This window comes from Pristiophorus japonicus, chromosome 7, assembly GCF_044704955.1.
Source record: "Pristiophorus japonicus isolate sPriJap1 chromosome 7, sPriJap1.hap1, whole genome shotgun sequence".
In the NCBI taxonomy this organism is placed as follows: Eukaryota; Metazoa; Chordata; class Chondrichthyes; family Pristiophoridae; genus Pristiophorus; species Pristiophorus japonicus.
The window spans coordinates 169,737,200-169,764,026 of record NC_091983.1 but is presented as its reverse complement, the minus strand read 5'-3'; the positions used below and the strand labels follow the sequence as shown (position 1 = coordinate 169,764,026).

Below are 26,827 nucleotides of genomic sequence, written 5' to 3'. Positions count from 1 at the left end.
TGTCAAATGCCTTCTGGAGGTCCAAAAACACATCCACTGGTTCCCCTTTATCCACCTTGTTCGTTACGTCCTCAAAGAATTCCAGCAAATTTGTCAAATATGACTTCCCCATCATAAATCTATGCTGACTCTGCCTGACCGAATTTTGCTTTTTCAAATGTCCTGCTACTGCCTCTTTAATAATGGACTCCAACATTTTCTGTGCTGTAAATTTCTATAATTCAGCATTAACTATTGCAGAAGTAGATCTTATTTGTCCATTTTACAGGCTAGAAATGCTGAAATGAAAGTAAAACATTACTCCATTCAAATTTTATATTAGTTATAATGCCCAGAGTCTGTCATTTCCGTCAGAAAGGAAAGTACATTGCATCACAAGATATTAAATAATGAATATTCAACAGTCTTAAGCATTTGGAGTTGATACCTTTGTAATGCGGTTCACCACATTTTTCACAGAATATTTTAAACAGTACTCCTTAAAACTGGATGTAAACTTTTTTTTATTGTCAACTAAATTCCATTACACTACAAAGAACAGTAAAATAATGGTACATCAAAATGCGGAAATAAACTTTGAAAGACTGCTAGAATAAATAAAATTTACTATTTTACTCAAATTACTATGAAGCTTCAGTTACCCCTTCCTAACCCCTCTTTTCTCTTTCTCAGAACACACTCCCTTCTGAACCTTTCATTTGACAGGCAAGACCACAGCTACATGTAGGCAATCTCTCGTATCCTACAGTAGGGATAATTAATCTTGTCATCCAACATACAAACTGAATTTTTGCCTGCAGAAGTGTTGTAGTGCACAATGAGCCTTTGCAAACCTTTGCCTTCCAGCCATCTTAATCTCAGGCCTGCAGTCACTGAAGACATTGCTACCGGTTACCACATCTTCACAGCTGCTCTCTTGGAAGCATCTTCATTATCAGTTTTCGTGGGCATTTGTAGTTCAATGGTTAACTGGACCTAGTTTCTTGTTAGTCATTTTCAAAATTCACTTGAATCACCACAGTAATAAGCTTAATAGAAATCAAGAATATCAGGTTTAAAAAAGTCAAATTTGTATACAATTTAAACACCTAGTATCCAAACAGTTTTTGGAAAGCAACATTCTGACTTAACATATCTAATATTAACATAGGTAAATATCCCAAATAGAAAATAAGGTCAAACTGCAGTCATTCCTCTACTGGCTGTCAGGGAAACAGATCAAGCTGCTGCAACTCATTCAAGTTCAAGTTTGGACTCTTCAGAACATTTGTGACTAGATTGAATTATGCTTCACTAATTAGTTCAAATGGAAATACTAAATCACATAAAAACAAGGGAGCCACATTTCACCTTGTTCACCTGCAGATCTGATAGTGAACCTCCATATTGTCAATATGAATTGGTTCTAAAAACCGGACAACACAGAGCCTCCACAAATCCAGCTTGAGAAAATTTAAGAACATTTACACAAGGAATAGTAATAAAAAAGTAGATTGATGGTTCCTCTCTTCTGCCTTTTGGTAGCTAGAAGTCAAAGTTTGCAAAAAAAGGCTCATTACCAAAACCATACTGGACTGATTATTCTCCTAAAAATCTGGCATTTAAGATACAGTGCTGAAATTATATGCGAAGGGCAAATCATGGAATACCAGATTGCTCCTTTAAAGTCATTAAAATGAAAGAAAAAAGCTTTTCAGATTTTAACAATACAGCAAAATTTTAACAGAGGGAGCCACTGGTATATAAGTACAGGTAGCGAAGGTCCAATAAGGTGATGACACATCAGGGAGCACTCCAATAAACATATGCTGCAGAAAAGTGGTTGCCACTGACACAAGCTGAAAACACCCTGTGCTCACAGGTGGTTAATATGGCACTGCTATAAGTCTCAGAGAAACAGCCAACTTGCAGTGTTCAAAAGGAAAAGGGCACTCCGCAGAAACATGGAACAATTCAAGACACATCTGTGAATTAGAAGAGAATAAATGTTAACTCCAGGCCACACCAAGATAACATTTTAAATTAGCATACTTTTCTGCAAAGATATAAGCCTGCCTTATTTGCACAGAAAAGGCAAACAATTCTTCGGTTACCCTCCAACTACCGATGAACAGGACACTGAATACGCCACAAGGCACTGGATTTTCCTTGGGAGTTTTAAATTAGAAATGGCCATTTCAATAGATCAGCCACTATTAGAAACAAGGACACCTCAATTAGCTTCCTTCCAAGTTTTTGAACAAATTGACTATCTCCTTTGAATTACAGCATAGCTGCCAAAGCAGTCAAACTTGAGTATGGTGCTGCAAAATAAATGAGATGCCATTAATGCCTACAGCAGCAGAGCACCACCTGACAAATGGGGGTTCCCTGTGGTGAAGGCACAGTACAAAATGCAAAGTCATCTACATCTGCCAACACCACTCATTTTATTCTGGCTGGGTGTGCAGCATACCCACAGACTGGCAACATACATTTTGTTAAAGTTGCAATCATGACTTTTGAACCATGCTATTGCAAAGTTGTCGCTCACATTGCCACAAGTAGTCAAGGCCATCCCATTGGGTAAATGGAACCAAGGGCCACAACCATCGGTCCAGCGATATAAACTGACCATATGGCCGGGGGGGGGGGGGGCGGGACTCAAAACACATTTACAGAGTTCTGCTCACCATCCTGTTGTAATCTAAACCAGCATATTCCACAGAACTGGAAGTTACAGTTTATTGTATAGAATCATCTAGAGCACTACAATATAAATGCAGCGTCGGATATGCTCTGGTCACATGTTGCTAGAACATTGAAAAGCCAAGAATGACTCCATTTTAAAAATGAGGATTCCCCGCCCCCAGTAACTGCTAAAGCACTTTTCTGTTGATGCAGTATATTATTGCAAAAAAAAACATGCGTGGCAGGGTGTGGGTTCAGCCTTGCTTTTCACAGGCATGCACCTTTCCTCAGGAGGGCGAATCACCTCAGGCCACATTCAAGACTACCAGCTGCTGACTCAAGACACTGGAAGATCTTGTCCTCTAAGTCAAGGATGTGGCACACACAAGATTAAAATGGAAATACACAGGTCTAGGATCACAGCATTAAAAAAAAATTGGTCTATATACATACAGCTTGCAGGTTGCTCTCCATATCGTCGCATAATCTGGTCGTGCGTGAACTTCACAAAAGTATCATATTGTTCTGAAAAAACATTTAAAGGACTTAAGTCAGGCTAGTGAGACTAGATAAGCACCATTCCAGATTACACTATTAGATAAAAATTACATTGTTTTGATCAAATAAAAATAAAGTCCATAAAGGGAACTTTTACAAATTTTACATGGCAGTTTTGTCCATAATTATGAACATACACTAGAACTCTTTCCCCACTCCACCCTGTGCTCAAATAGCAACTCTCCACCCTGCCCCTAGTAGAGTTACAGCTGAATGAAATGAATACTGAGTGGAAATCGTTCACCCCCAAACATATCCACGTGCAAAGATGGTTGAATTTTCATTTGGAAATAAAACAAAAATGCCTCCTGCTTCGAGGACAATTATGTCTTCCTCGCCCCTTCCAGTTGTGGCTCACATCAGGAAACCACAACAATCAAACCTGTCAGACTGCCAAAGGTACTCAGCTGAGCTGAATCAGGCCAGCACCCCTATTTTTTCCCCCTGCCCCAACTCCCAAATCCTGCACCCCCATGAAAAGCCAACCAACCAGAACTCTCTCAGACCACCACCTCTCATTTTCCAGCCCCCTTGTACCTTCCAACACTTGCCCTGGATGCAGAAACCACTGAATAACAGCAGACACCCATAACAAGCAGTAAATCACAGGACATACAACCAAAATGCAGATCAATCAATCATGGGACCAATGTACTCAAACTGGACAATTACTGATACTTGTTTTGTGCAAAAATTTAGCAAAATAAAAGGAAGGAACTAGTTTGATTACCACACAACTTTTCTCTGGCCATGATTTCCCATACTGCCAAGACTAATCCTGGACTTGCCCAAATTACTGTACTTGTGCTTTTGAAACCACAAAAAAAAAATCTTATTTTCAGGGTGCAGATTTGCTTGCTTTTGGAGAGTTGGGGTGGGAGGGCTCAAATGTTTGGTGCAACATGACTACAGGGGAAGCCTATATGCAATTTAAAAAAGAAACAAAAAGTATATATGCTAAGCTATCAATGCCCCAGATAAGTTCCAACTTTAGCAACGGGTTTGTAAACTAAAATGAACTGGCACTACTGCATCTAGGTTTACCATTAGAGGGGTGCAATTTAAACATTTGACTCCTGCAACGCCAGCTACCATTTTTCTGGCCATGGACAAATCATTTTTACTGATGCTGCAAAATCTACCATGCAACATACACAGGGCAGATTCCATACCACTGGGAGCCAAGACTATAACAACAGTCACTTCATTTCTACTTATAACAGTTCTGCTTTTCGGTTGAATGCAGACTGGTGCTGAGTGAAAGGTTCCAAATTGGGGTCTGCAAAAGGATCCCGAGACAGTTACTGGCATATTATTTCTGTTACTGTACGTGACAAAATATTTTCTGCAATTCCTCAGTTTTCTCTTCAATGGCCAAGCTAGTCTTGGAAGGTATGAGTTAGGGTCTCGGAGTGCATTAGCATCTTCAAAGTATGTGTTATGTTGCTGGGTGTTGCCCGCAAAAGGAAAAAGTTAGAAAACCACCGATTATTAAAATCTGGGTCCAAGAAAAGTGCTTTAAAACTGATTGTATTACGAGACTGATTGCTACAAGTTTTTTTTTTAAACTTTTTATTCCATAGCTCCAATCACAAATGTAAATATTTGTATTTAATTAAATCAAGTATCCCAATAAGCCGTGTTATCTCAACACTCCCAAAAGGAAAGAACAGCTCAGCAAGAGGCGAGTGAGATTGCTACACTGCACCCGAGCGTTAATTCAGTACTAGCCCTTGTGCTGCCTCAAACCAAGAAAACCTTCTAGAGCAATTTCATTTATGAGATTCCACCCTACAAAATACTCAAGTCCACACATGAAGGCCCAGATTTACCTGCCAGCTTTGTATCCAGTATTTCTTCATATTCTTCACGGATTTTCTCTTCTCGCTCTTTAATCAGGCGTTCACAGATTATTCCAACTTGCCTTAAAGTGAACAGCGGCTGGTCTTTCTTTGACTGTGGTGACAATGATCCAGATAAAGTGCCTGGGATTTTTTTTAAAAATCAAGCAAAATAAAAGTAAAGTCTTGTCATTTTAAGCTTTTTTTATTAAAAGAAAATGCTGGAAATGTACAGCAAGTCAGTCAGCATCTAAAAGAGAAGGACGATATAAAAAGCCCACAACATAAAACCACCTGGATGCAATACATTAAGATTTTTAAACATTTGTCAGAGGTGAAGGATGCCAAGGTTGGACATTTAGCTCTTTTTCCCCCCCACTGTCACCCGATACTCAATGTACAATAGGTCAGATGCAGAGTTATGCTCTGTGGCTCATCCAAGACTGGATGTCAGGCAAGCAGTCTGACAGGACAGTGACAGTGGAAGGGTCGAGAGAAGTGGAGGAGGTAGAACTGACATTTAACATACCCATAGAAACCAAGAGGCAACACGTAAGTGATGGAGTAGAGGGCACCAAGGATAGACCATTTTGAGGATGTTCTAGATGATTGAGAGGGTAGAAAGAGAAGCCACTGTTATAAATACCCAGGTTACAATCAGATAGGGAGGAGTAGAACCAAGTGAGGGCAGTCCCACCGGGCTGGACAGTAGAGGAGTGGCAAGCACTACGGGCCCAAGTTTCCAATATCCGCTAGAACGGCGCAATTGAAAAGATACGTCCGATTTTTTTGTGGCCCGATTAAGTCAGAAAAAAAAATCCGAGTTTCGCCAGAATTATCTGTGAATTTGGCGCGGTGCACATTGGCCTTAAGCTCAGTGGGTGGAGCTTAAGACCTGCTGCAAAAACTGATGTTGCCAGGAAAACGAGGGACGCTCTGAAGGGCTGATGCTGGGAATGGAAACTGACCAAGGGCTGAGGCTGGGCTGGAAACGGAAAATGACACCGCTGCCACCCCGGCCGAAAGGACCCCGCACCTATCCTGGGCCGAAAGGACCCCACACCTATCCTGGGCCGAATGGACCCCGCACCGACCCGCAGCTATCCCGGGCCGAAAGGACCCCTCACCTATCCCGGGCCGAAAGGACCCCGCACCGACCCGGGGCCGAAAGGACCCCGCACCTATCCCGGGGCCGAAAGGACCCAGCACCTATCCCGGGGCCGAAAGGACCCCGCACCTATCCCGGGGCCGAAAGGACCCCACATCGACCTGCACCTAACCCGGGCCGAAAGGACCCCGCACCCCCAGTGTCTTCAGCTCGGCTGAAACAATGGCATCTTTTCTCTGCCGATTTTGTCTTCTCTGCGCCGATTTCCTTAACTGTAGGAAAGGTTTTTCAGAAGGGAAACATCTCCTTCCATCAAGTGTCACTCTTGAAAATATCAACCTGAAACTATCAGTTATATAAAGTATTGCATAACGTATTGGAGTATATTTAAGGAAGTGTTCAAATGATAATCCTTTCCTAATAGATGTAAAATGACTATCTTGAAGAAAACTGTATTTCTAAGGGGGAATTAAACTGTTTTTAACTTGGCCTATCTCTTGTAGTCTGTCCTGTCCCCGTATCACGCTCCAACACTCCATGTATCATGCTGTATTTCAGATGCAAATCGATCTTAAAATGCTGGTTGAAACTGACAACCACATTCCAATCTGCAAAGTGCCCTGGCCAAACAACTGAGCCTGTGTGCCCTTAAAGGGACATGGCACCACTTTTGCAAATTATATATGGATGATGGGCAGAAAAAGATCAGCTGGTCCATCAAGCCTGCACCACACAGTGGTTGGAGCATCATGACTAGACACTTTCTATTCCTATTCCCCAACCCCCGCCCCCAATCGCATGTAACCAGCTGGGAGAGGTGCAAGAATATAGTTATGTTTTTACATTATTCTAATACAGAAAAATGTCATAAGTTAATGTAGAAAGAGTTGGTTTAAACTGTGCGCTCACAAATTCTATCTTTGCCCCTCAATGACACTGCTAACTTTTGAAAAGGACACATTTCTGGGACAACGGCATTGTACTCTGAGGATAGGCACATGTAGATTATTAAATAAGCAAACAAATTGGCATTAATGATATATTAGGAAGCTAAAAGGGTTGCTAGCTTAATACACTGGCTTATCATCACAGCAGGGGAGTGTGTAAAAGAAGGAAATTACTGCAGTAACAATAAGGGAATAGGTTCATTTCACTATAGAAGTTGCAAGAGATAAGACGTCAAAGGCTTGTGCAACAAAGGCTATAGTTAATGTACCAAGTCCTAATTGTCCACCAATCTGTTCAATTATCTAAGGGTCATAAAACACCCAGTACAGTTAAGTCCAGCAAGAACTAGACAATAAAAGAAAATAGTGTAAAAAGACATACAATGTTTCACTTAATAGGAACTTTGGCTACATTCAAGACGAGACAGTGGTGGATATGGGTGGGTTACACCACGTTACTCTCATCATAGGCGGTCCCTCGAATGAGGATGACATGCTTCCACAAGTTCACAGGTGTTTCGATGAAGGACTCAATGTTCCAGTCCTGAACTCCAATTGAGGGGATGGAAGATGCCTCTGCGTGAATTTTTTTTAACGTGCGGGGACCGTTGCACACCAGCCACCACATGGGCTTGACAGAGCTAGGTCTTGGTCCAGTGGCAAGGATTAAACCAAGACGACTGGAGACCTGCTCTGTTGCACGGACCTAGCGCGTACACATATCGCAGTGTGGGCTGGTCCGTGCTGCCCCTGGGCCCTCGGCTCTTCTGGACCCCGTACCTTCATCTATTGCACCTCCGCCACAAACACACGCCGCTCATCCACCCTGACCTTCCCACTCCTCTGTACCTGGGCTCTGCCGATGTTCCTGCCCACGCTCCAAAACGGCGACCAGGGTTTTGATTACGTCATCCAGTCGCCCATCTCAAAATCCTTGGGGCAACTTGCAACTCGCGCTGGAGGTTGAAGTGGTACGCCGCTCCAGCTCTTTTATAGCCCGACCTGTGGAGCTGTTCTCTCGCAGGTCAGGGGGCCACGATGCACTCCCTTATCACACACTCCCCTGCTGTCTATGTATTTAATGTATGCCTCTAATCTTACCCTCAATTGTTCCCTTATGGCTTTATTCATCCATGGAGTCTCATTAGTGTTTAGTTTGTTCTTTCCTTTTATCAGAATAGATTGTTTCTGCACTCTGTTGAACACTTTTAAATGTTTCCCATTGCTGTTCTACACCATTGTTTGCCAATATTGTTGCCCATTTTATTTTTCCAAGTTCTATTCTCAGACCCTCAAAATAAACCTCTCTCCAATCTATTGCCCTGTTTTTTGTTGTACTTATGTCCTTCTCAATTGTCTTAAAGCATATTATATTATGGTCACTATTGTCCAGATGTGCCCCATTAGTAGATCCAATAGCGAATCCTCCCTTGTTGGGCTTTTTATAAATTGGGTTGGAAAGGAGTCACGTACACTGTAGGAACTCCATTCCCTATACCCTTTACCTACTACTTCTGTCCAATAAATATCAGGGTAGTTAAAATCCCCATGAGTATTCTTTGCTTTTTACTCAGTTCGCTCATTTGTCTGCATATTTCTTTCCCCACTGCACTCCACTATTGGGTGATCTGTAGACTACACCCATTAGTGTGATTGATCCTTTATTATCTTTATTTTCTATTATCTTTATTTTCTTTTATCCCTATCCATGTGGATTCTATTTTTGTCTTGCTGATAGCTGCATCATTTTTATCTGCTGCCATTATGTTATCTCTAACTTCCACTTCCCCCTTTCCCCCTCTATCTTTCCTAAATATGTTACACCCTGATTTTTTCTATAGCCATGTCTCAGTAATCCCTACTATGTCTGGTTCCTCACAACACATGATTACCTCCAGATACCCTGTTTTATTATGGGCATTGTGTGCATTGCTGTACAGACAGTTTAACTCATTTTTAATAGGATTTCCTCTCACTTTATGTTTAACCATCTTGTTAAGACTCCTGTTCTATATAACTCTATTTATTCCCTTGCCAGTAATGTCCTCCCTTACTTTATTCTTTCTTATACTCTCTTTTCCTGTTTTGTTTATATTTAGGCTGGTTACGTTTCTTGTCGATACCTCCCCCCAACTTACTCATTTAAAGTCTTTGTCACCTCCTATTTACCCTTTCGACTAGGACATGTGTCCTATCCCAGTTCAGGTGGAGCCTGTCCCATCAATACAGCTCCTTTCTGACCCAGAACTGGTGCCAGTGTCAACAGCAACTTGCATTTATATAGCACCTTTAACGTAATGAAACATCCCAAGGCATTTCACAGGTGTATTATGAGATAAGAAATTTGACACCAAGCCGCATAAGTAGAAATTAGCGCAGGTGACCAAAAGCTTGGTTAAAGAAGTAGGTTTTAAAGGACTGTCTTGAAGGAGGAAAAAGAGGCAGAGATGAGGAGAGGTTTAGGCAGGGAGTTCCAGAGTTTGAGGCCTAGGCAACAGAAGGTACGGCCACCAATGGTTGAGCGATTATAATCAGATGCTCAGGAGGGCAGAATGAGAGAGCGCAGACATCTTGGGGCGGGGGGGTTGTGGGTGCCTGGAGGAGATTACAGAGATAGGGAGGGACGAGGCCATGGAGGGATTTGAAAATAAGGATGAGAATTTTGAAATCGGGGCGTTGCTTAACCAGAAGCCAATGTAAGACAGCGAGCACAGGGGTGATGGGTGAGCGGGACTTGGTGAGAGTTAGGACATCGGCAGCCGAGTTTTGGATCACCTCTAGTTTACGCGGGGTAGAATGTGGGAGGCCAGCCAGGAGTGCGTTGGAATAGTCGAGTCTAAAAGTAACAAAGGCATGGAAGAGGGCTTCAGCAGCGGAAGAGCTGAGGCAAGTGCGGAGATGGGTGACGTTACAGAAGTGTAAATAGGTGGTCTTAGTTATGCTGCAGATGTGTGGTTAAAAGCTCATTTCAGTCAAACATGACACCAAAGTTGCGAAACACTCTGGTTCAGCCTCAGACAGAAGTTGGGGAGAGGGATGGAGTCAGTAGCTAGGGAATGGAGTTTGTGGCAGCGACCGAAAACAATGGCCTTGGTCTTCCCAATATTCAAATGGAGAAAATTTCTGTTCATCCAGAACTGGATGTCGGACAGGCAGTCTGACAATTTAGAGACTGTGGAGAGGTCGAGGGAAGTGGCAGTGACGTATGGCTGGGTGTCATCAGCGTACAGTGTCCCATGAAAAGGAATCCAACAGCCACGTTTAGGTCTCATCGGTCTACTTCTATGCCAATTTGCATGAGGTTCGGGCAATAATCCTGAGATTATTACCGTCGAGGTCCTGCTTTTTAAATTTAGAGCCTAACTCCTGACATTTTTTCAGCAGGGCCTTCTCCTTGTTGCTACCGATGTCATTTGTTCCAACATGGATCACGACAACTAGGTACTCGAACAGTCAGTCCCTGACAGAGGCACATTTTACTGCCAAACAGTTAGTTCTTACAAATGAGAGATAATCTAGTCCAAGGTGAGTTATTCAAGTAATAGGTTGGACTAATGGGGTTTGATGTTTTCCGAAGGATCAACTTAGCCACAATTAGGTGTTGATGTGATGTGTTTATTGCTTTAATCCTTTGTGTTTAATGCTTTCCAGTTGGACATAATGGGGCATGATGTTTTCTGAAGGATCAACTTAGCCACAATTAGGTGTTCATTTGTCTGCTTATTTATAAAGAGAAACAACTGTCCTCACTCAGCAGATACAAGGCAAAATATCATCGCAAGAGGTTTTAGGCCATTTTAAGTGAAATGTTTAATGCTTCCCACCCCATCTCTGGCTGCGCCTGCACTGAACTTAACTCTAGGTAAGGTTTTTCAGAACTTAGAATGGAGCCAGTGTACACTATTGTAAGTTAGTTTGGAGTAACTTTTCGCAGTCTAAACTTGCAAAACAGGCGTAAGTGGCTGGACACACCCACTTTTGAAAAAAAAACTGAACTAAAACGAAACTAAACTAACTCACAAGAACTGGAGAGGAGGACAAAGGGTTTAATTAAGATGGGGAAAATAGAATACGAGAGGAAGCTTGCCGGAAACATAAAAACTGACTGCAAAAGCTTCTATAAATATTTGAAGAGAAAAAGATTAGTGAAGACAAACGTATGTCCCTTGCAGTTGGATTCGGGTAAATTTATAACGGGGAACAAAGAAATGGCAGACCAATTGAACAAGTACTTCGGTTCTGTCTTCACAAAGGAAGACACAAATAACCTTCCGAATGTACTAGGGGACAGTGGGTCTAGTGAGGAAGAGGAACTGAAGGATATCCTTATTAGACGGGAAATTGACGGGATTGAAGGCCGATAAATCCCCAGGCCTGATAGTCTACATCCTAGAGTATTTAAGGAAGTGGCCCTAGAAATAGTGGATGCATTGCTGATCATTTTCCAACAGTATATCGACTCTGGGTCAGTTCCTATGGACTGGAGGGTTGCTAATGTAACACTTTTTAAAAAAGGAGGGAGAGAAAACGGCTAATTATAGACCGGTTAGCCTGACATCAGCAGTGAGGAAAATGTTGGAATCAATCATTAAGGATGAAATAGCAGCGCATTTGGAAAGCAGTGATAGGATCGGTCCAAGTCAGCATGGATTTATGAAAGGGAAATCATGCTTGACGAATCTTCTGGAATTTTTTGAGGATGTAACTAGTAGAGTGGACAATAGAGAACCAGTGGATGTGGTGTATTTGGACTTCCAAAAGGCTTTTGACAAGGTCCCACACAAAAGAGATTGGTGTGCAAAATCAAAGCACATGGTATTGGGGTAATGTACTGACGTGGATAGAGAACTGGTTGGCAGACAGGAAGCAGAGAGTCCTTTTCAGAATGGCAGGCAGTGACTAGTGGAGTGCCGCAGCGCTCTGTGCTGGGACCCCAGCTCTTTACAATATACATCAATGATTTGGATGAAGGAATTGAGTGTAATATCTCCAAGTTTGCCGATGACACCAAACTGGGTGGCGGTGTGAGCTGTGAGGAGGACGATAAGAGGCTGCAGAGTGACTTGGACAGGTTAGGCGAGTGGGCAAATGCATGGCAGATGCAGTATAATGTGGATAAATGTGAGGTTATCCACTTTGGGGGCAAAAACACGAAGCAGAATATTATCTGAATGGCGGCAGATTAGGAAAAGGGGAGGTGCAGCGAGACCTGGGTGTCATGGTTCACCAGTCATTGAAAGTTGGCATGCAGGTACAGAGGCGGTGAAGAAGGCAAATGGTATGTTAGCCTTCATAGCAAGGGGATTTGAGTATAGGAGCAGGGAAGTCTTACTTCAGTTGTACAGGGCCTTGGTGAAGCCCCACCTGGAATATTGTGTTCAGTTTGTCTCTCCTAATTTGAGGAAGGACGTTCTTTATATTGAGAGAGTTCAGCAAAGGTTCACCAGACTGATTCCAGGGATGGCTGGAATGACACATGAGGAGAGACTGGATCAACTGGGCCTTTATACACTGGAGTTTAGAAGGATGAGAGGGGATCTCATAGAAACATATATGATTCTGACAGGACCGAACAGGTTAGATGCGGGAAGAATGTTCCCGATGTTGGGGAAGTCCAGAACCAGGAGAGACAGTCTTAGGATAAGGGGCAGGCCATTTAGGACTGAGATGAGGAGAAACTTCTTCACTCAGAGTTGTTAACCTGTGGAATTCCCTGCCGCAGAGAGTTGTTGATGCCAGTTCATTGGATATATTCAAGAGGGAGTTAGATATGGCCCTTATGGCTAAAGGGATCAAGGGGTATGGAGAGAAAGCAGGAAAGGGATACTGAAGGAATGATCAGCCATGATCTTATTGAATGGTAGTGCAGGCTCGAAGGGCCGAATGGCCTACTTCCACACCTATTTTCTATGTTTCTATGGAGCAAACTAAATGCAGAGAAGTGCGATTTCTAAGATACTCCAAATGAAATTAGCTGCTCCAAAATTTCTCATCTGAAAGTCTCACACCATGCCAATTTGGACATATCTGACTTTGTCGCCACTGGGTCAAAAACCTAGAACTTTCAACTAACAGCACCATGGGTGTACCCTCACCACGTGGATTTGCAGCAGTTCAAGGTGGTGGTTCACCACCAGTCTAGTGCAAAGCCAGGAAAGGAAAGTCAGGAATGTGTTTTTACTTAAATTCAGTGTCGCTAGCAAGGCCTGAATTTACTGCACATCCCTAGTTGCACTCGACAGTGGTGGTGAACCACCTTCTTGTATTTGGAAGTGATAGCATGCACATTCACCTGCTGCCCTCCTCATTCTACGTAGTGGAGGACACATGTTTGGGAGGTGCTGTCGAAGAAGCCTTAGTGAGTTGCTGCAGCACATTCTGTATAGTACATATTGCAGACACTGTACGCCAGTGGTGGAAAGCTTGGATATTTAAGTGATCAGTAGGTTACAGATTAAGTGGAACACTTGGTCCTGGATGGTGTCAAACTTAGAGTTTGTTGCAGCTGCACCCATTCAGGCATGTGAAGAGAGTATTCCATCACACTACTGACTTTGCTTTGTAGGTAGAGGAGAGGCAAGAGGTGCACTACTTGCAGCAAAATACCCAGCCTCTGATTTGCTCCAGTAGCCACAGTATTTGTGGCTGGCGCAGTTGAGTTTCATGGGAATGGGGTAGAGGGTAGAGTAGGGTCATGGACAAGATGATCTTAAAGAGGACATGAGGACAGAGAGTGGATCTAGTTCAGGGCTAGCATAGGAGAGGGACTGGGAGAAGATTTAGTTTGATGAGAAAGGGGGAGGGAGGGGAACAGCAAAGCAGCTAAACAGATGATCTCCATCTTGATGACTAAGAAATTACTGAGCTCCTTGCACCCGAGTTAAAAATAAGGGAGAGGATAAGGGTTTAAGGAGGTAGAGAAAGGGAACCTGGCCATTCTTTTGCTTGGTAGGGCTTGATAATCAAGCCAGATTTGGCAATGGATAGTTAAGACGTGAGCAACAGGTACATTTAAAGGATAGAGGATGTGAGCAGAGAGGGATATTCAGAAATGGTCAGAGATGACCTTGTTGATGATCAAAACCATGGCAGATAGTGAGGATGAGCATGTGAGTATGCTAGGAATTTTTATGAAGAGACACATGGGGGGGGGGGGGGGCAACAAAAGAGCAGTGAACTCAGAGGAAGAAACATAGAATATACGAATTAGGAGCAGGAGTGGGCTATTTGGCCCCTCGAGCCTGCTCCACCATTCAATATCATGGCTGATCTTCTACCTCAACTCCACTTTCCCGCCCTATCCGCATGTCCCTCGATTCCCTTAATATCAAAAAATCTATCGATCTTGGTCTTGAATATACTCAACGACTGAGCCTCCACAGCCCCCTGGGTAGAGGATTCCAAAGATTCACCACTCTGAGTGAATAAGTTTACCCTCATCTCAGTCCTAAATGGCCGACCCCTTATTCTGAGACTGTGATCCCTGGTTCTAGACTCCCCAGCCAAAGGAAACATCCTCCCTGCTGCATCTAACCTGTCAAGCCCTATAAGAATTTTGTACGTTTCAATGAGATCATAGAAACATAGAAAATAGGTGCAGGAGTAGGCCATTCGGCCCTTCTAGCCTGCACCGCCATTCAATGAGTTCATGGCTGAACATTCAACTTCAGTACCCCATTCCTGCTTTCTCGCCATACCCCTTGATCCCCCTAGTAGTAAGGACTTCATCTAACTCCCTTTTGAATATATTTAGTGAATTGGCCTCAACAACTTTCTGTTGTCGAGAATTCCACAGGTTCACCACTCTCTGGGTGAAGAAGTTCCTCCGCATCTCGGTCCTAAATGGCTTACCCCTTATCCTTAGACTGTGACCTCTGGTTCTGGACTTCCCCAACATTGGGAACATTCTTCCTGCATCTAACCTGTCTAACCCCGTCAGAATTTTAAATGTTTCTATGAGGTCCCCTCTCATTCTTCTGAACTCCAGTGAATACAAGCCCAGTTGATCCAGTCTTTCTTGATAGGTCAGTCCCGCCATCCCGGGAATCAGTCTGGTGAACCTTCGCTGCACTCCCTCAATAGCAAGAATGTCCTTCCTCAGGTTAGGAGACCAAAACTGTTCACAATACTCCAGGTGTGGCCTCACCAATGCCCTGTACAACTGTAGCAACACCTCCCTGCCCCTGTACTCAAATCCCCTTGCTATGAAGGCCAACATGCCATTTGCTTTCTTAACCGCCTGCTGCACCTGCATGCCAACCTTCAATGACTGATGTACCATGACACCCAGGTCTCTTTGCACCTCCCCTTTTCCTAATCTGTCACCATTCAGACAATAGTCTGTCTCTCTGTTTTTACCACCAAAGTGGATAACCTCACATTTATCCACATTATACTTCATCTGCCATGCATTTGCCCACTCACCTAACCTATCCAAGTCGCTCTGCAGCCTCACAGCATCCTCCTCGCAGCTCACACTGCCACCCAACTTAGTGTCATCCGCAAATTTGGAGATACTACATTTAATCCCCTCATCTAAATCATTAATGTACAGTGTAAACAGCTGGGGCCCCAGCACAGAACCTTGCGGTACCCCACTAGTCACTGCCTGCCATTCTGAAAAGTACCCATTTACTCCTACTCTTTGCTTCCTGTCTGACAACCAGTTCTCAATCCATGTCAGTACACTACCCCCAATCCCATATGCTCTAACTTTGCACATCAATCTCTTGTGTGGGAACTTGTCGAACGCCTTCTGAAAGTCCAAATATACCACATCAACTGGTTCTCCCTTATCCACTCTACTGGAAACATCCTCAAAAAATTCCAGAAGATTTGTCAAGCATGATTTCCCTTTCACAAATCCATGCTGACTTGGACCTCTCACCTCAGTCTTCTAAACTCAAGAATATAGGACAATCCCACCATGCCAGGAATCCATCTGGTGATACTTCGTTGCACTCACTCTATGGCAGGTAAATCCTTCCTTAGATGAGACGACCAAAACTGTACACAATACTCCAGGTGTGGTCTCACTGGAGCCCTATATAATTGCAGTAAGATGTCTTTATTCTTTTACTCAAATCCTCTTGTAATAAAGGCCAACATACCAATTTCTTTCCCAATTGCTTGCTGTACCTTCATGTTAACTTTCAGTGATTTGTGTACACTGACACCCAGGTCCCTCTAAACACCAACATTTCCCAAACTCTCACCATTTGAAAAATACTCTGCTTTTCTACTTGTCCTAGCAAAGTAGATAACTTCATATTATATTCCATTTGCCATGGTCTTGCCCATTCACTTCGCCTGTCTATATCCCCATGAAGCCTATTTGCATCCTCTTCACAACTTATATTCCCATCTAGCTTTGCATGATCAGCAAACTTGGATATATTACATTTGCCCCCTTCATCCTGATCGTTGATACAGATTGTGATTAGCTGGAGTGGAACTAAACTACAGAACCAGTGGGAAGCTGTTTAACCTACGCCGCCTCCAGGACAGGTCCAAGATCGCCCCAACCTGTCGTTGAGCTGCAGAATGCGGACGACGCCCTCGTCTGCACACATTCAGAGGCTGAACTCCAGGATATAGTCAATGTATTCACAAGCATATGAAAGCATGGGCCTTACGCTTAACATCCGTAAGACAAAGGTCCTCCACCAGCCTGTCACCGCCACACAGCACTGCCCTCCAATCATCAAGATTCACGGCGCGGCCCTTGACAATGTGCACCATTTTCCATATCTCGGGAGCCTCTTATCAACAAAGGCAGACATTGATGCGGAGATTCAACATCGTCCCCAGTGTGCCCGTGCAGTCTTCGGCTGTCTGAGGAAAAGAGTGTTTGAAGACCAGGCCCTACCACCAAGCTCATGGTCTATAGGGCTGTAGTAATACCCGCCCTCTTGTATGGATCTGAGGCATGGATGATGTATGGAAGGCACCTCAAGTCGCTGGAGATATATCACCAACGATGTCTCCGCAAGATCCTGCAAATCCCCTGGGAGGACAGACAGACCAACATCAGTGTCCTCGTCCAGGCTAACATCCCCAGTATTGAAAAACTGACCACACTATCAGCTTCGCTGGGCAGGCCACATAGTTCGCATGCCAGATACGAGACTCCCTAAGCAAATGCTTTATGCAGAGCTCCTTCGTGGTAAACGAGCCAAAGAGGAGAGCGAAAACATTATAAGGACACCCTCAAAGCCTCCCTGGTAAAGTGCGACATCACCACTGACACCTGGGAGACCCTGGCCGAAGACCGCCCAAGGTGGAGAAAGTACATCTGGGAGGGCGTTGAGCTCTTCGAGTCTCAACGCAAAGAGCACGAAGAGGCCAAGCGCAGGCAGCGGAAGGAGTGAGGGGCAAACCAGCCCCACCGATCCCTTCCCTCGACGAATATCTGTCCCACCTGTGACAGGGTCTGTGGCTCTCATATCGGACTGTTCAGCCATCAAAGAACTCACTTTGGGAGTGGAAGCAAGTCTTCCTCGATTCCGAGGGACTGCCTATGAATGATGATTAGCTGGGACAACGGGTGCAGCGATGGAGACAGCAATCACCAAGGATGAGTTGTCATTTGGTGCTATGGCTGAGGGAGGAAATAAGTGAGAAGTGGGAAAATGTTGGGGCAAAGCTGAGGGTGTTGAGGCAGACAGGGCCTTGCTCACAAGCAAGGAAATATTCTGAAAGTAAATGAGGACTGGACAATGTCCATGAGGTGGTGGGTGGGGTGAGTGGGACAGGAAGGAGTTCAGGAAAACAGTGATTGTGAACAGAAAACGCAGGAGAAACATGAAACAGTGCAAAGTTAAATGTCTGGGGGGCCAGGAAGCTGTGATGTGATTAAGTCCACATATGCTACATGACATTACACATACCCAATTGACTCAAATAACTACCGTTAAGCTAGCCTCCGATGTATATCCTCAAATATAGACAAAAAAAAACTACCCATCACAAACTAACACAATTGCTAAATTTCTTAACCCTCTCGATATCAATCAGGAATTAGGAACTACCAGAAATCACGATTTCTCTGACTGGTCAGGTTTCCTCAGCAAGCCAGCTAGACCCAAAAAGTACAATTTATAAAACATATTTAAACTTACCAATAAAACTGCCCACACGCTGATGGAAATCCATCTAATATATTTTAGAATAATAGAATGATTACAGCACAGGAGGAGTCCAGTCGAGCCGGTGATGGCTCTCTGCAAGAGCACTTCAGCTAGTCCCACTCCCCGCCCTTTCCCCATAGTCCTGCAATTGTTTTTCCTTCAGGTACTTATCCAATTTGCTTTTGAAAGTCACAATTGAATCTGCCTCCACTACCCTTTTAGTGGGAGAATTCCAGATCCTAACCACTCACTGCATAAAAAAGGTTTTCCGCATGTCGCCTTTGATTCATTTGCCAATCACCTTAAATCTGTGTCCTCTGGTCAAACCCAATCATTCGCTCCCAGACCGTGGCCTGCTCCACCCACATGCCAACCCAATGCTTTCTCATAGCTACAGCTCCTAAGCCAGTCCTGTCCACCAGCCCCCCTCCCTAGCCTGATCCCAACCCTATCCCAGGCCCTCATCATCTCACTGCAGAACCTTTGCTGGCTTCTCCATACCTGACCCCAATAACCATCACATTGGCGAGATGTGCCTCTCACCTTGCTGCACATCATAGGCCTCAAAAAAGGTCTATACGGTAGGAAATCAATAAAGAAACACGTGCGAGACACAAAACAGATGACAGACTTACAAGAGAAAAAAGATAAAAACGAGACTGCGAAACAGTCACTGCATGCAACAGGAGGATACAAGAAGAAAATGCAAGAAAGCAGAGTTCAGTTAGAGATACATTTTAAAAATCCATCAACACTGCCACAAGATTAACTATTTTATACTGTGTAGTTTATGGTGAAATGAGGTTAGAAGAGAGAGATAATTGATCCAGTTGTAATTTAGTCTCCATTTTAAAGTCATACATTCTGCCCTTCATTTTATACACTTTGATTTTATATTATTGAGATTTAAGAGCAAAACTGATGGCAATTTGGGAAGCAGAAGTGGAGTTAGAGCATAGAAGTTCTCTGCAATGCATGCTAAGGAACTAGGTGATAGAAAAGTGAGGCTCAAGTGTGTCATTACATAAGCAATTCCATTATAGATGTGGATATGGGAATGTATAATGGGAAACCTTTACAGATGTGCTACGAGAAGTAAGCTTTCGCAGAAAGAATGGGCGTGCAGCTTAAGATTTCTAATATATTATTAATTGTATGTTACGTGGAATAATGCTCCCATAATTATAAATGGCCGCGTCTTCCAAACCAAGAATCACCACAGGAGACCCATTATTTTATACAATAAAACTTTGTGTAAGTAGGCACGTCTCAGTTTGAATAGTTGAGGATTTCTCACAAACATCTGACTCCGGCAATGACCAAAAAAGGCCAGTCCTAGTCCCATGTCCAGAACTTACTACCAGCTCTTCCTTCCCAATAGACCCTCTACCTCCCATTCCTGCCCACTCTACAATAAGTCTCTGTTAATTCTATTCCATTTGTTATACTTTTACTTCATATTCTTTGCCTAAAGTGTAATAATCTACACTGTGTCTTAAATTTAATTTCCCCCTTATCCTGGATTATTTGTTGCCACCTGCATTAGTGTTTTCTGCAAGTGTGATAAATTCTATTATTGTTTACATATTCATTATCTTGTTCTATCAGAGTACTGTGGCTTTAATAGAATTAGATGTCTTTCATGTGGAACATTTTAAAATCTAAAAGAACTCAGTGAGCTCCTCTACTATATTTGCAACATTCTCAAATTCTAGGAGAGGCATCAAGCACACTCAGTCCCTTCTAAATCCATGCAGACATTTTGTGCTATCAGTGACAGGCACTGCTCAAGCCTGATTTTTAAAATGGTTTCTGTTAATTAACATGTTACTGATGTTAGACTAATGAGCGTGTAGTTGCTTGGGTCAGCTTTGTCACTTCCAAGTATAGGTGCCGTGTTTGCTTCTAATCCTATGAAACCTCAACTGTGCCCAATAATTCCTTCAGGAATATAGCCAGCATCCCACAATATTTTTACTGATCTCCTTGAGTACCCTAGGATATTGTCATCTAGTCCAGGCTACTTGTTAGGTAAAATCTATCAATATCAGGTACTTCAGCCATCTCAAGGAAATTGGTATATTACAAATATTGTACAGTAACCACATGAATAATTTCCAGATATTATTAACTGTTTACACTACATTATTGATCTACATTGTTTTGCAAACAAAAAATATCCTAAATTACTGGAATAATTGTAATTTTAAATCAGGTTGGAAAGAATGTGTGCGTAGAACTAATGTTTTATGAATAGCTCCTAAACTAATATAGCAGCTGGCTACATACATTTATACTGATATACAATAACTTGTCATTTACCAATGGCAGTCTGCCCTGACATCATTCAAAACTGCCACATCAACAGAAGGCCAAGTGGCAAGAAGCTCCTACGTTTGGCATTACACGAGTTAAGCTCAAAAAGAACATTCTGTTCATTATTAGAATCTATTCTCATGGTCACTGGCATGGAAATGGTCCACTTTGTATATAGGAGTGGCTTTTTGTACAGAAGTCAGTTGCAATGCTAAACTTTAGCTCATCTAAATTAAATATTTGATAACATCTGGTAAACAAACTCATGATCACTTGAAGATTTATTATAATTGTAGTGCAAACCAATACTAGATTGTGGTGCACACCATCAGGTACAAAATACTAGTTTCCAGAATCCATTTCTGCTCATACTGAGCGAACCAAAACAATTTTAAAAAATTACACATGCATCTGCCATCTAGCTTTGAATGTATAAAAATTTGCGAAGCAACACCACATAATTCTTACACAAAGGGAACCCACTTAAAAAGGATAGTACTGAGAGACTGGTCAAGCCCTCACCAAGCCCATTTTTCAATTAGCCAGTGATGGACAATCCATGCCTTGCATCCTGACCTTCTGGTCTAAAACCAGGAATAATTTCAAAGATTTGTCATTTGTAGTAATTTTCAGTAAAAATACATTGAAAAATACCTCAGCTGCTGCTAAAGCATACAGACCACAAACAGACAAACATGTAGACTTTAGCCAGGAATTTGGATACTTAAGACTGCACATACCTTGCAAAGCTGGTCCATTTAAAATTGGAATATGAGATTGTGTATCACTTGAACAACTGGCCTCCGTCTGATGCAGGAAACTTTCTAAATGCCTCCTTTTCTGAATGCGTTTGTACTCCTGTTTTATGTTGTGCAGAATTTGTTCTGAAAGGAGGAAAACAAAAAAAAAAAAGTTTTCAACGGAAAGAAGCACTTTAAAATCTTTAGTATTTAGTCTTTAGTAACCTAGAGGTTCTGCCGGTAAACAATGCATTGTCTCAAGAAGAAAAAACTCTTTCACTGCTAACCAAGTTACTGAAAAGTAACATTTACAATATACACATTTAAAAAGCAGAACAGCTGCTTGAAAACTAAAAGGCAACATGACTAACAATATTTCCATAAGCAGTATGCTTTATTTCAGCCAAGTTGAAATCAGGAAATAATTCAGTGTATAGCAGCATTCCCAAAAACTTCATTGACCACCTTATTCTGGAAACAAAAATGATCACAACTCAATAAAAAAAATATATCTTTGCAATTAATGTCAATAGAACACGCATCAGTTTATATGTATGGTTTTGCCCCAGTCCTTCAATTTTGGCACAGTATTGATTTACATTATAGAGAAAAGAAGAATAGGACGCAGGTCATTGTATTTTTCTAAACATACTGGATCAGGTCCCAATATCCATGTTTTCAGAAAAAAAGATTAAGTTTTATTCAATAGTCTACTCTTCTTAGCTCAAAGTTTCTTAATTGGTAGCAGTTTGTTACAACTGAGTGGCTTACTAGACCATTTCAGAAGGCAGTTAACGAGTCAACCACATTGCTGTGGGTCTAGAGTCACATATAGGCCAAACCAGGCAAGAAGACGGCAGATTTTCCTCCCTAAAAAAAGGACATAAGTGAACCAGATGGGTTTTTACAAAAAGCCACTCGTTTCATAGTCACCATTATTGATGAGCTTTTTATTTCCAGATTTATTTAATTAACTGAATTTAAATTCCCCAGCCACCATGGTGGGATTTGAAATCCTGTCTCCAGATCATTAGTCCAGGCCTCTGGATTACTAGTTCAGTAAAATAACCACTAGGCTACCGTTCCTGACTCTTGGTCAAAGTCCTGAAATTCCCTACCTAACAGCACTGTGGGAGTACCTTCACAAGGACTGCGGCGGTTCAAGAAAGCGACTCACCGCCGTCTTCTCAAGGGCAATTATGAATGGGCAATAAATGCTGGCCTTGCCAGCGACACCCACATCCTGGAATGAATAATTTTAAAAATTCAAATTATTGGAATTAAAAAAAAAACAAAAGCAACTTTGAATTCCCAAGAGTAGACTGCATTGTAGGATTCTATCTACCTCTGCTATTAGATACCTTTAATAGACTGTAAAGCTTGAAGCATTCTCCTTTGTTTCTTAGATATAAAGTTTACTCAACACACACCTTAATACAAGATTCATTGTACGGTTCACAGCTTTATATCAGTTCTTAATGATCTTCAAACTGGGTGGGATGGGAGAAAGGAGAAGTGAGTGATTTGGATACTAGTGATCCTAGAATGCATTGTTAACCACAGGAAGCAGCCATAAAGATAGCGACCAATGTTTACTCTGGATTTAATGAAACAAAGTAGGAACAGGAGGAGCAAGTCATTTATGACCACCCTTGCATACAAAAATTTTACAGTTGATGAAAACAGGTACAGGACCTGTTTGCATCAGCGCAAGGGAATTAGATAGAGACAATTAATCATTCTATTAACTCCGGAGTGTGATGTAATGAATTGTAAAACTGTCCAAGACACCACGATTAATGTACAGATTTTTCAGATCTTTGTTTGGGCTCTGTTATAGATATATTTTCTAAGAAATTTCAGAGCTTGAACAATTTATCAGAACACAATTCCTAAAACTAATTTAAGAATTAATTTCCAAATAATTCTTCTTAGATGGGTCTGTGAGAAAAAAAGTGCATGAACGCATGGGGCATTTTGGATGCTTCGTACACAATGGGCCCCTGGGATCTGTGGGCCATTGCACTGCCCTCGAGTACGCAGCGTCAGAGATCGTGTTTACGAAGTAGGGTTCCCATCAAGCAAGTTTGTATTCCATTCAGATGCCGCCAGCATACTCCGCACGTATGCTACCAACTGCAAAATCAGACCAAAAACTTTAAAACAGTATTTTGGAGCCACAAAATATTTATCTAAAGTCCAGTTTGTCTGCTCAAAAACAACTGTTACACGGCAGCATTGCATATATTAATGTATTTAAAATATATACACGATGCTACAATTAAATTAATGAAAAGTACAAATCGGATAATATGCATCATTAATAGTTTTGTTTAGAGTGGAACAGTTTGTCCAGACAGCGAAATCTTCTCAGATTAAGACGGCTTATAAAAACAATGACGACTCAAAATAAAACCCCAAGATATAAAAGATGGAACAGTCTTACAAGGAAAATGGAGTGCAATGATTGCACCAATTAACGAGGCTTGTACAATCAGCACAATGCAAAGGCATCAGGGCATTGACAATCTCAGCCTTCAGTTGGAAAGCCTGCCCGTACCAAGAGCTTCCTCCTCCTGCTATCACTGAATGCAACCAATACTTGTAAATCACAACCATTCATCTTTTTTTTTACACAAAGTACTGTATTACATAAAAGACATGATCTAACTCGTTTGGTTTGCCTGGTGTCTGCTGTAACCAGTCAGTATTGACCTTTCTGCAAGTTTTGCAATAGAAAGTCGAATGTATTGAATTCAAGTGATTACTTTAATGAAAACATTTGGTGGAATATAGGAGAAAGATCTAAGATGAGATTTTACATGTGTTCGTATCCTAGCCTTTTTTTTATTTTAAAAAGAGCTCTGCTCATCAGTAATGTGCATGGGTATACCAATGCCATAGAATAGGGGGCATTTAGAAATGAAGACATTTAAATACCAATTTTAGTTAAAAGTCTAGTGATTTTAGAAAAAAAGACAGCATTGAGGAAGCTAGCTATAAAACAGAATTGAAGGCAGCATAGAAGGTTCTCAAAACATTCTGCCAAAACCAAGAGTCACTGTTTATTCAGCAGGGAATGGGTTTAGATTTGGAAGGCTGTCCTGTGTCAGCACCCCTAAACTAAGGAGTGAAGAGAAATTTAAAAGAAACTTAGGACTCTTGCTCCGATACACAGTTGTATGAATGCAAGATGAGAAGAGGATCAGCCTGGTCAATGATGCTCTCCATAAGGAGTAGTCTACTGGCACTCATTGCTTCAGGTCATAAAATGAAAAATGGCCACTTGAGTATGGTTCTGAAAGTCAGCACCATTAGAACAGAATACAAGTTTCACAGGCATTCGGGAAACCATTAAAAAAGTGCACACAATTGCATTTCACTTACCATTCAATGCCAATAGAGTAATAGGAAACGTAAACAGACCACGCTAAAATAACACCATCCATAGATGAAATATCTGGACATCCCCATATGTTCAAGACTGACTTGCTTTTATATATCACCCTTTATCATCATAGACAGTCCCTCAAATTGAGGATGACTTGCTTCCACGTCAAAAAGTTCACAGGTGTTTCAATGATGGACATAAAATTCCAGGTTCGAACTAAATCTTGAAGGGCGGAAGATGCCTGTGCTTGGATTTTTTTTAGAAAAATGTGTGGTGACCATTGCACACCAGCCACCACATGGGCTTGACAGAGCTAGGTCTTGGTCCAGTAGCAAGGATTAACCAAGACGACTGGAGACCTGCTCTGCTGCACGGACCTAGTGCACACACATATCGCAGTGTGGGCTGGCCTGTGCTCTCGCCTCTTCTGGGCCCCGAACTCTCGCCTCTCTACAATCTCTCGCCGCTCCTGTTGTATCTGCCCACGCTCCAATCACCGAGCTGGACCTTGGTGACGTCCCTTTTCACTGCTGTTGCTCTCCTCCTCCAGCACGTGCTGCTCCCAGGAGTGGTATGCCTCCACGCTGCTCTTTCCGCTCCCCGACCTGCTCTGATGGTGCTCGCAGGCCGGGGGCCACACAGACTGCTGGGCTAGGTCGTTCACGACTAATGGATGTCCAAAGCACTTTTTGAAGTGTACCCACTGTTGTAATGCAAGAAACGAGGCAGCCAATTTGAGCACAGCAAGCTCTCACAAACATTAACGTGCTAATGATCAGATAATCTGTGGTTTTAAAGTGATGCGGACTGAGGGATAACTCCCCTGCTGCTCTTCAAAATAATGCCATAGGATCTTTTACATCCACCCGAGTGCAGACGGGGCCTTGGTTTAGCGTTTCATCCAAAAGTCGGCAACTCCCAACAGTGCAGCACTCCCTCAGCACTGCAGTACAGTCAGCCTAGATTTTGTGCTCAAATCTCTGGAGTGGGAATTGAACCCACAATCATTTGACTCAGATGCGAGAGTGCTACCAACTGAGCCATGGCCAACATGTATAGCACTAACAACATTAACACTTGTACTCCAACTGCAATGCAAGACAAGACATGTAAGCCAAGTTGTACATTTTTAAATATCTTCCTCTCATCACAGGTATTTTAACCAATCCCCACCCAGGATAGTGACCACCCCCATTCATAGTATTCAAGTCTCCTATCAGATGCACAAGAATGGAACAGGCTAACTGATGGTTTGCTTTGTTGTGTCTGCTCTGTCTTCAGGAAGTGCTTCCTTCACACAAAACCTTCTTGAAGGTAAGCTGCCTGAGGTCAGCAGCTCGGGTATGCAGAAAGGCATACTACTGTTAAACTAAGTACAAGTTCAAGCTGAACTTATTCATGTAGTTCCAATAGTGTTGACAAGAGTTAAGAGTACAGTTAAAAACAAAAGCTTCTGGTGCTCAACTGGAAAAGCACAAAGTAAAATGAAATGCTTCCCGTTTCCGATATCTCCAACCATGAAGCTATAGCAAATTTGGCACTGTAAGTAATCAGCTGGTAGCAGAGAGATCTTTAAAATCCCAGAGATAAATACACCAAGTCCCCTCAATTTGACCCATCACATAAAAATTTAAGAGACAAAGCTCCAGTATGCATGAAGGTTCCCAGAACAAAAAAAAAATCCACTACAAAAGTATGCCATATATAGACACTAAAGATAAAGCTTTGTCTACTTCATGAGGGATCTTAAACTCACTGAAAAAACTGTCTAGGTTAGAAATAAATGAAGTAAATGAATAATAGTTAGTGCATCCCTGACAATTAAGATAAACAGCAATTTAAAACAAAGTGGTTCTAACCAACAGTTTCCTGTAAATGCAAGAAACAAGCACTGTAGGTAAATTGCATAATTCTCACGTGATTGAGTGTGACAGTTTGTTAGTCTTTCACCTGTGACCTAGACATGACACCAGCTCAGCTCAAAGTAGCGAACATCTATTGGCTAATCACAACCGAGACCCTCCTCTTAACGTAGGGCAATTTTAAAAGCTTACTTCAGAGATCATAGTGGCTAGTTTAATAAATAAACATCTTCAGCCTGCTGCAATAGAAATGGGACAGCTTCTG

At 42.3% G+C, this 26,827-nt stretch overlaps 1 protein-coding gene across 1 annotated transcript in view; it reads right to left on the bottom strand.

Moving 5' to 3' along the window:
- Positions 1-486: 486 nt before the first annotated feature.
- Positions 487-26,827, bottom strand: part of akirin2 (akirin 2) — a 28,347-nt gene continuing 2,006 nt past the window's right edge. Inside the window, exons 2-5 of the mRNA XM_070885556.1 lie at positions 21,310-21,453; positions 5,061-5,213; positions 3,124-3,195; positions 487-1,964 (exon numbers count right to left, since the gene is read on the bottom strand). Coding sequence (XP_070741657.1) covers positions 1,954-1,964; positions 3,124-3,195; positions 5,061-5,213; positions 21,310-21,453 — 380 coding nt within the window. The 3' untranslated portion in view covers positions 487-1,953. The remainder of the gene's footprint in view (positions 1,965-3,123; positions 3,196-5,060; positions 5,214-21,309; positions 21,454-26,827) is intronic.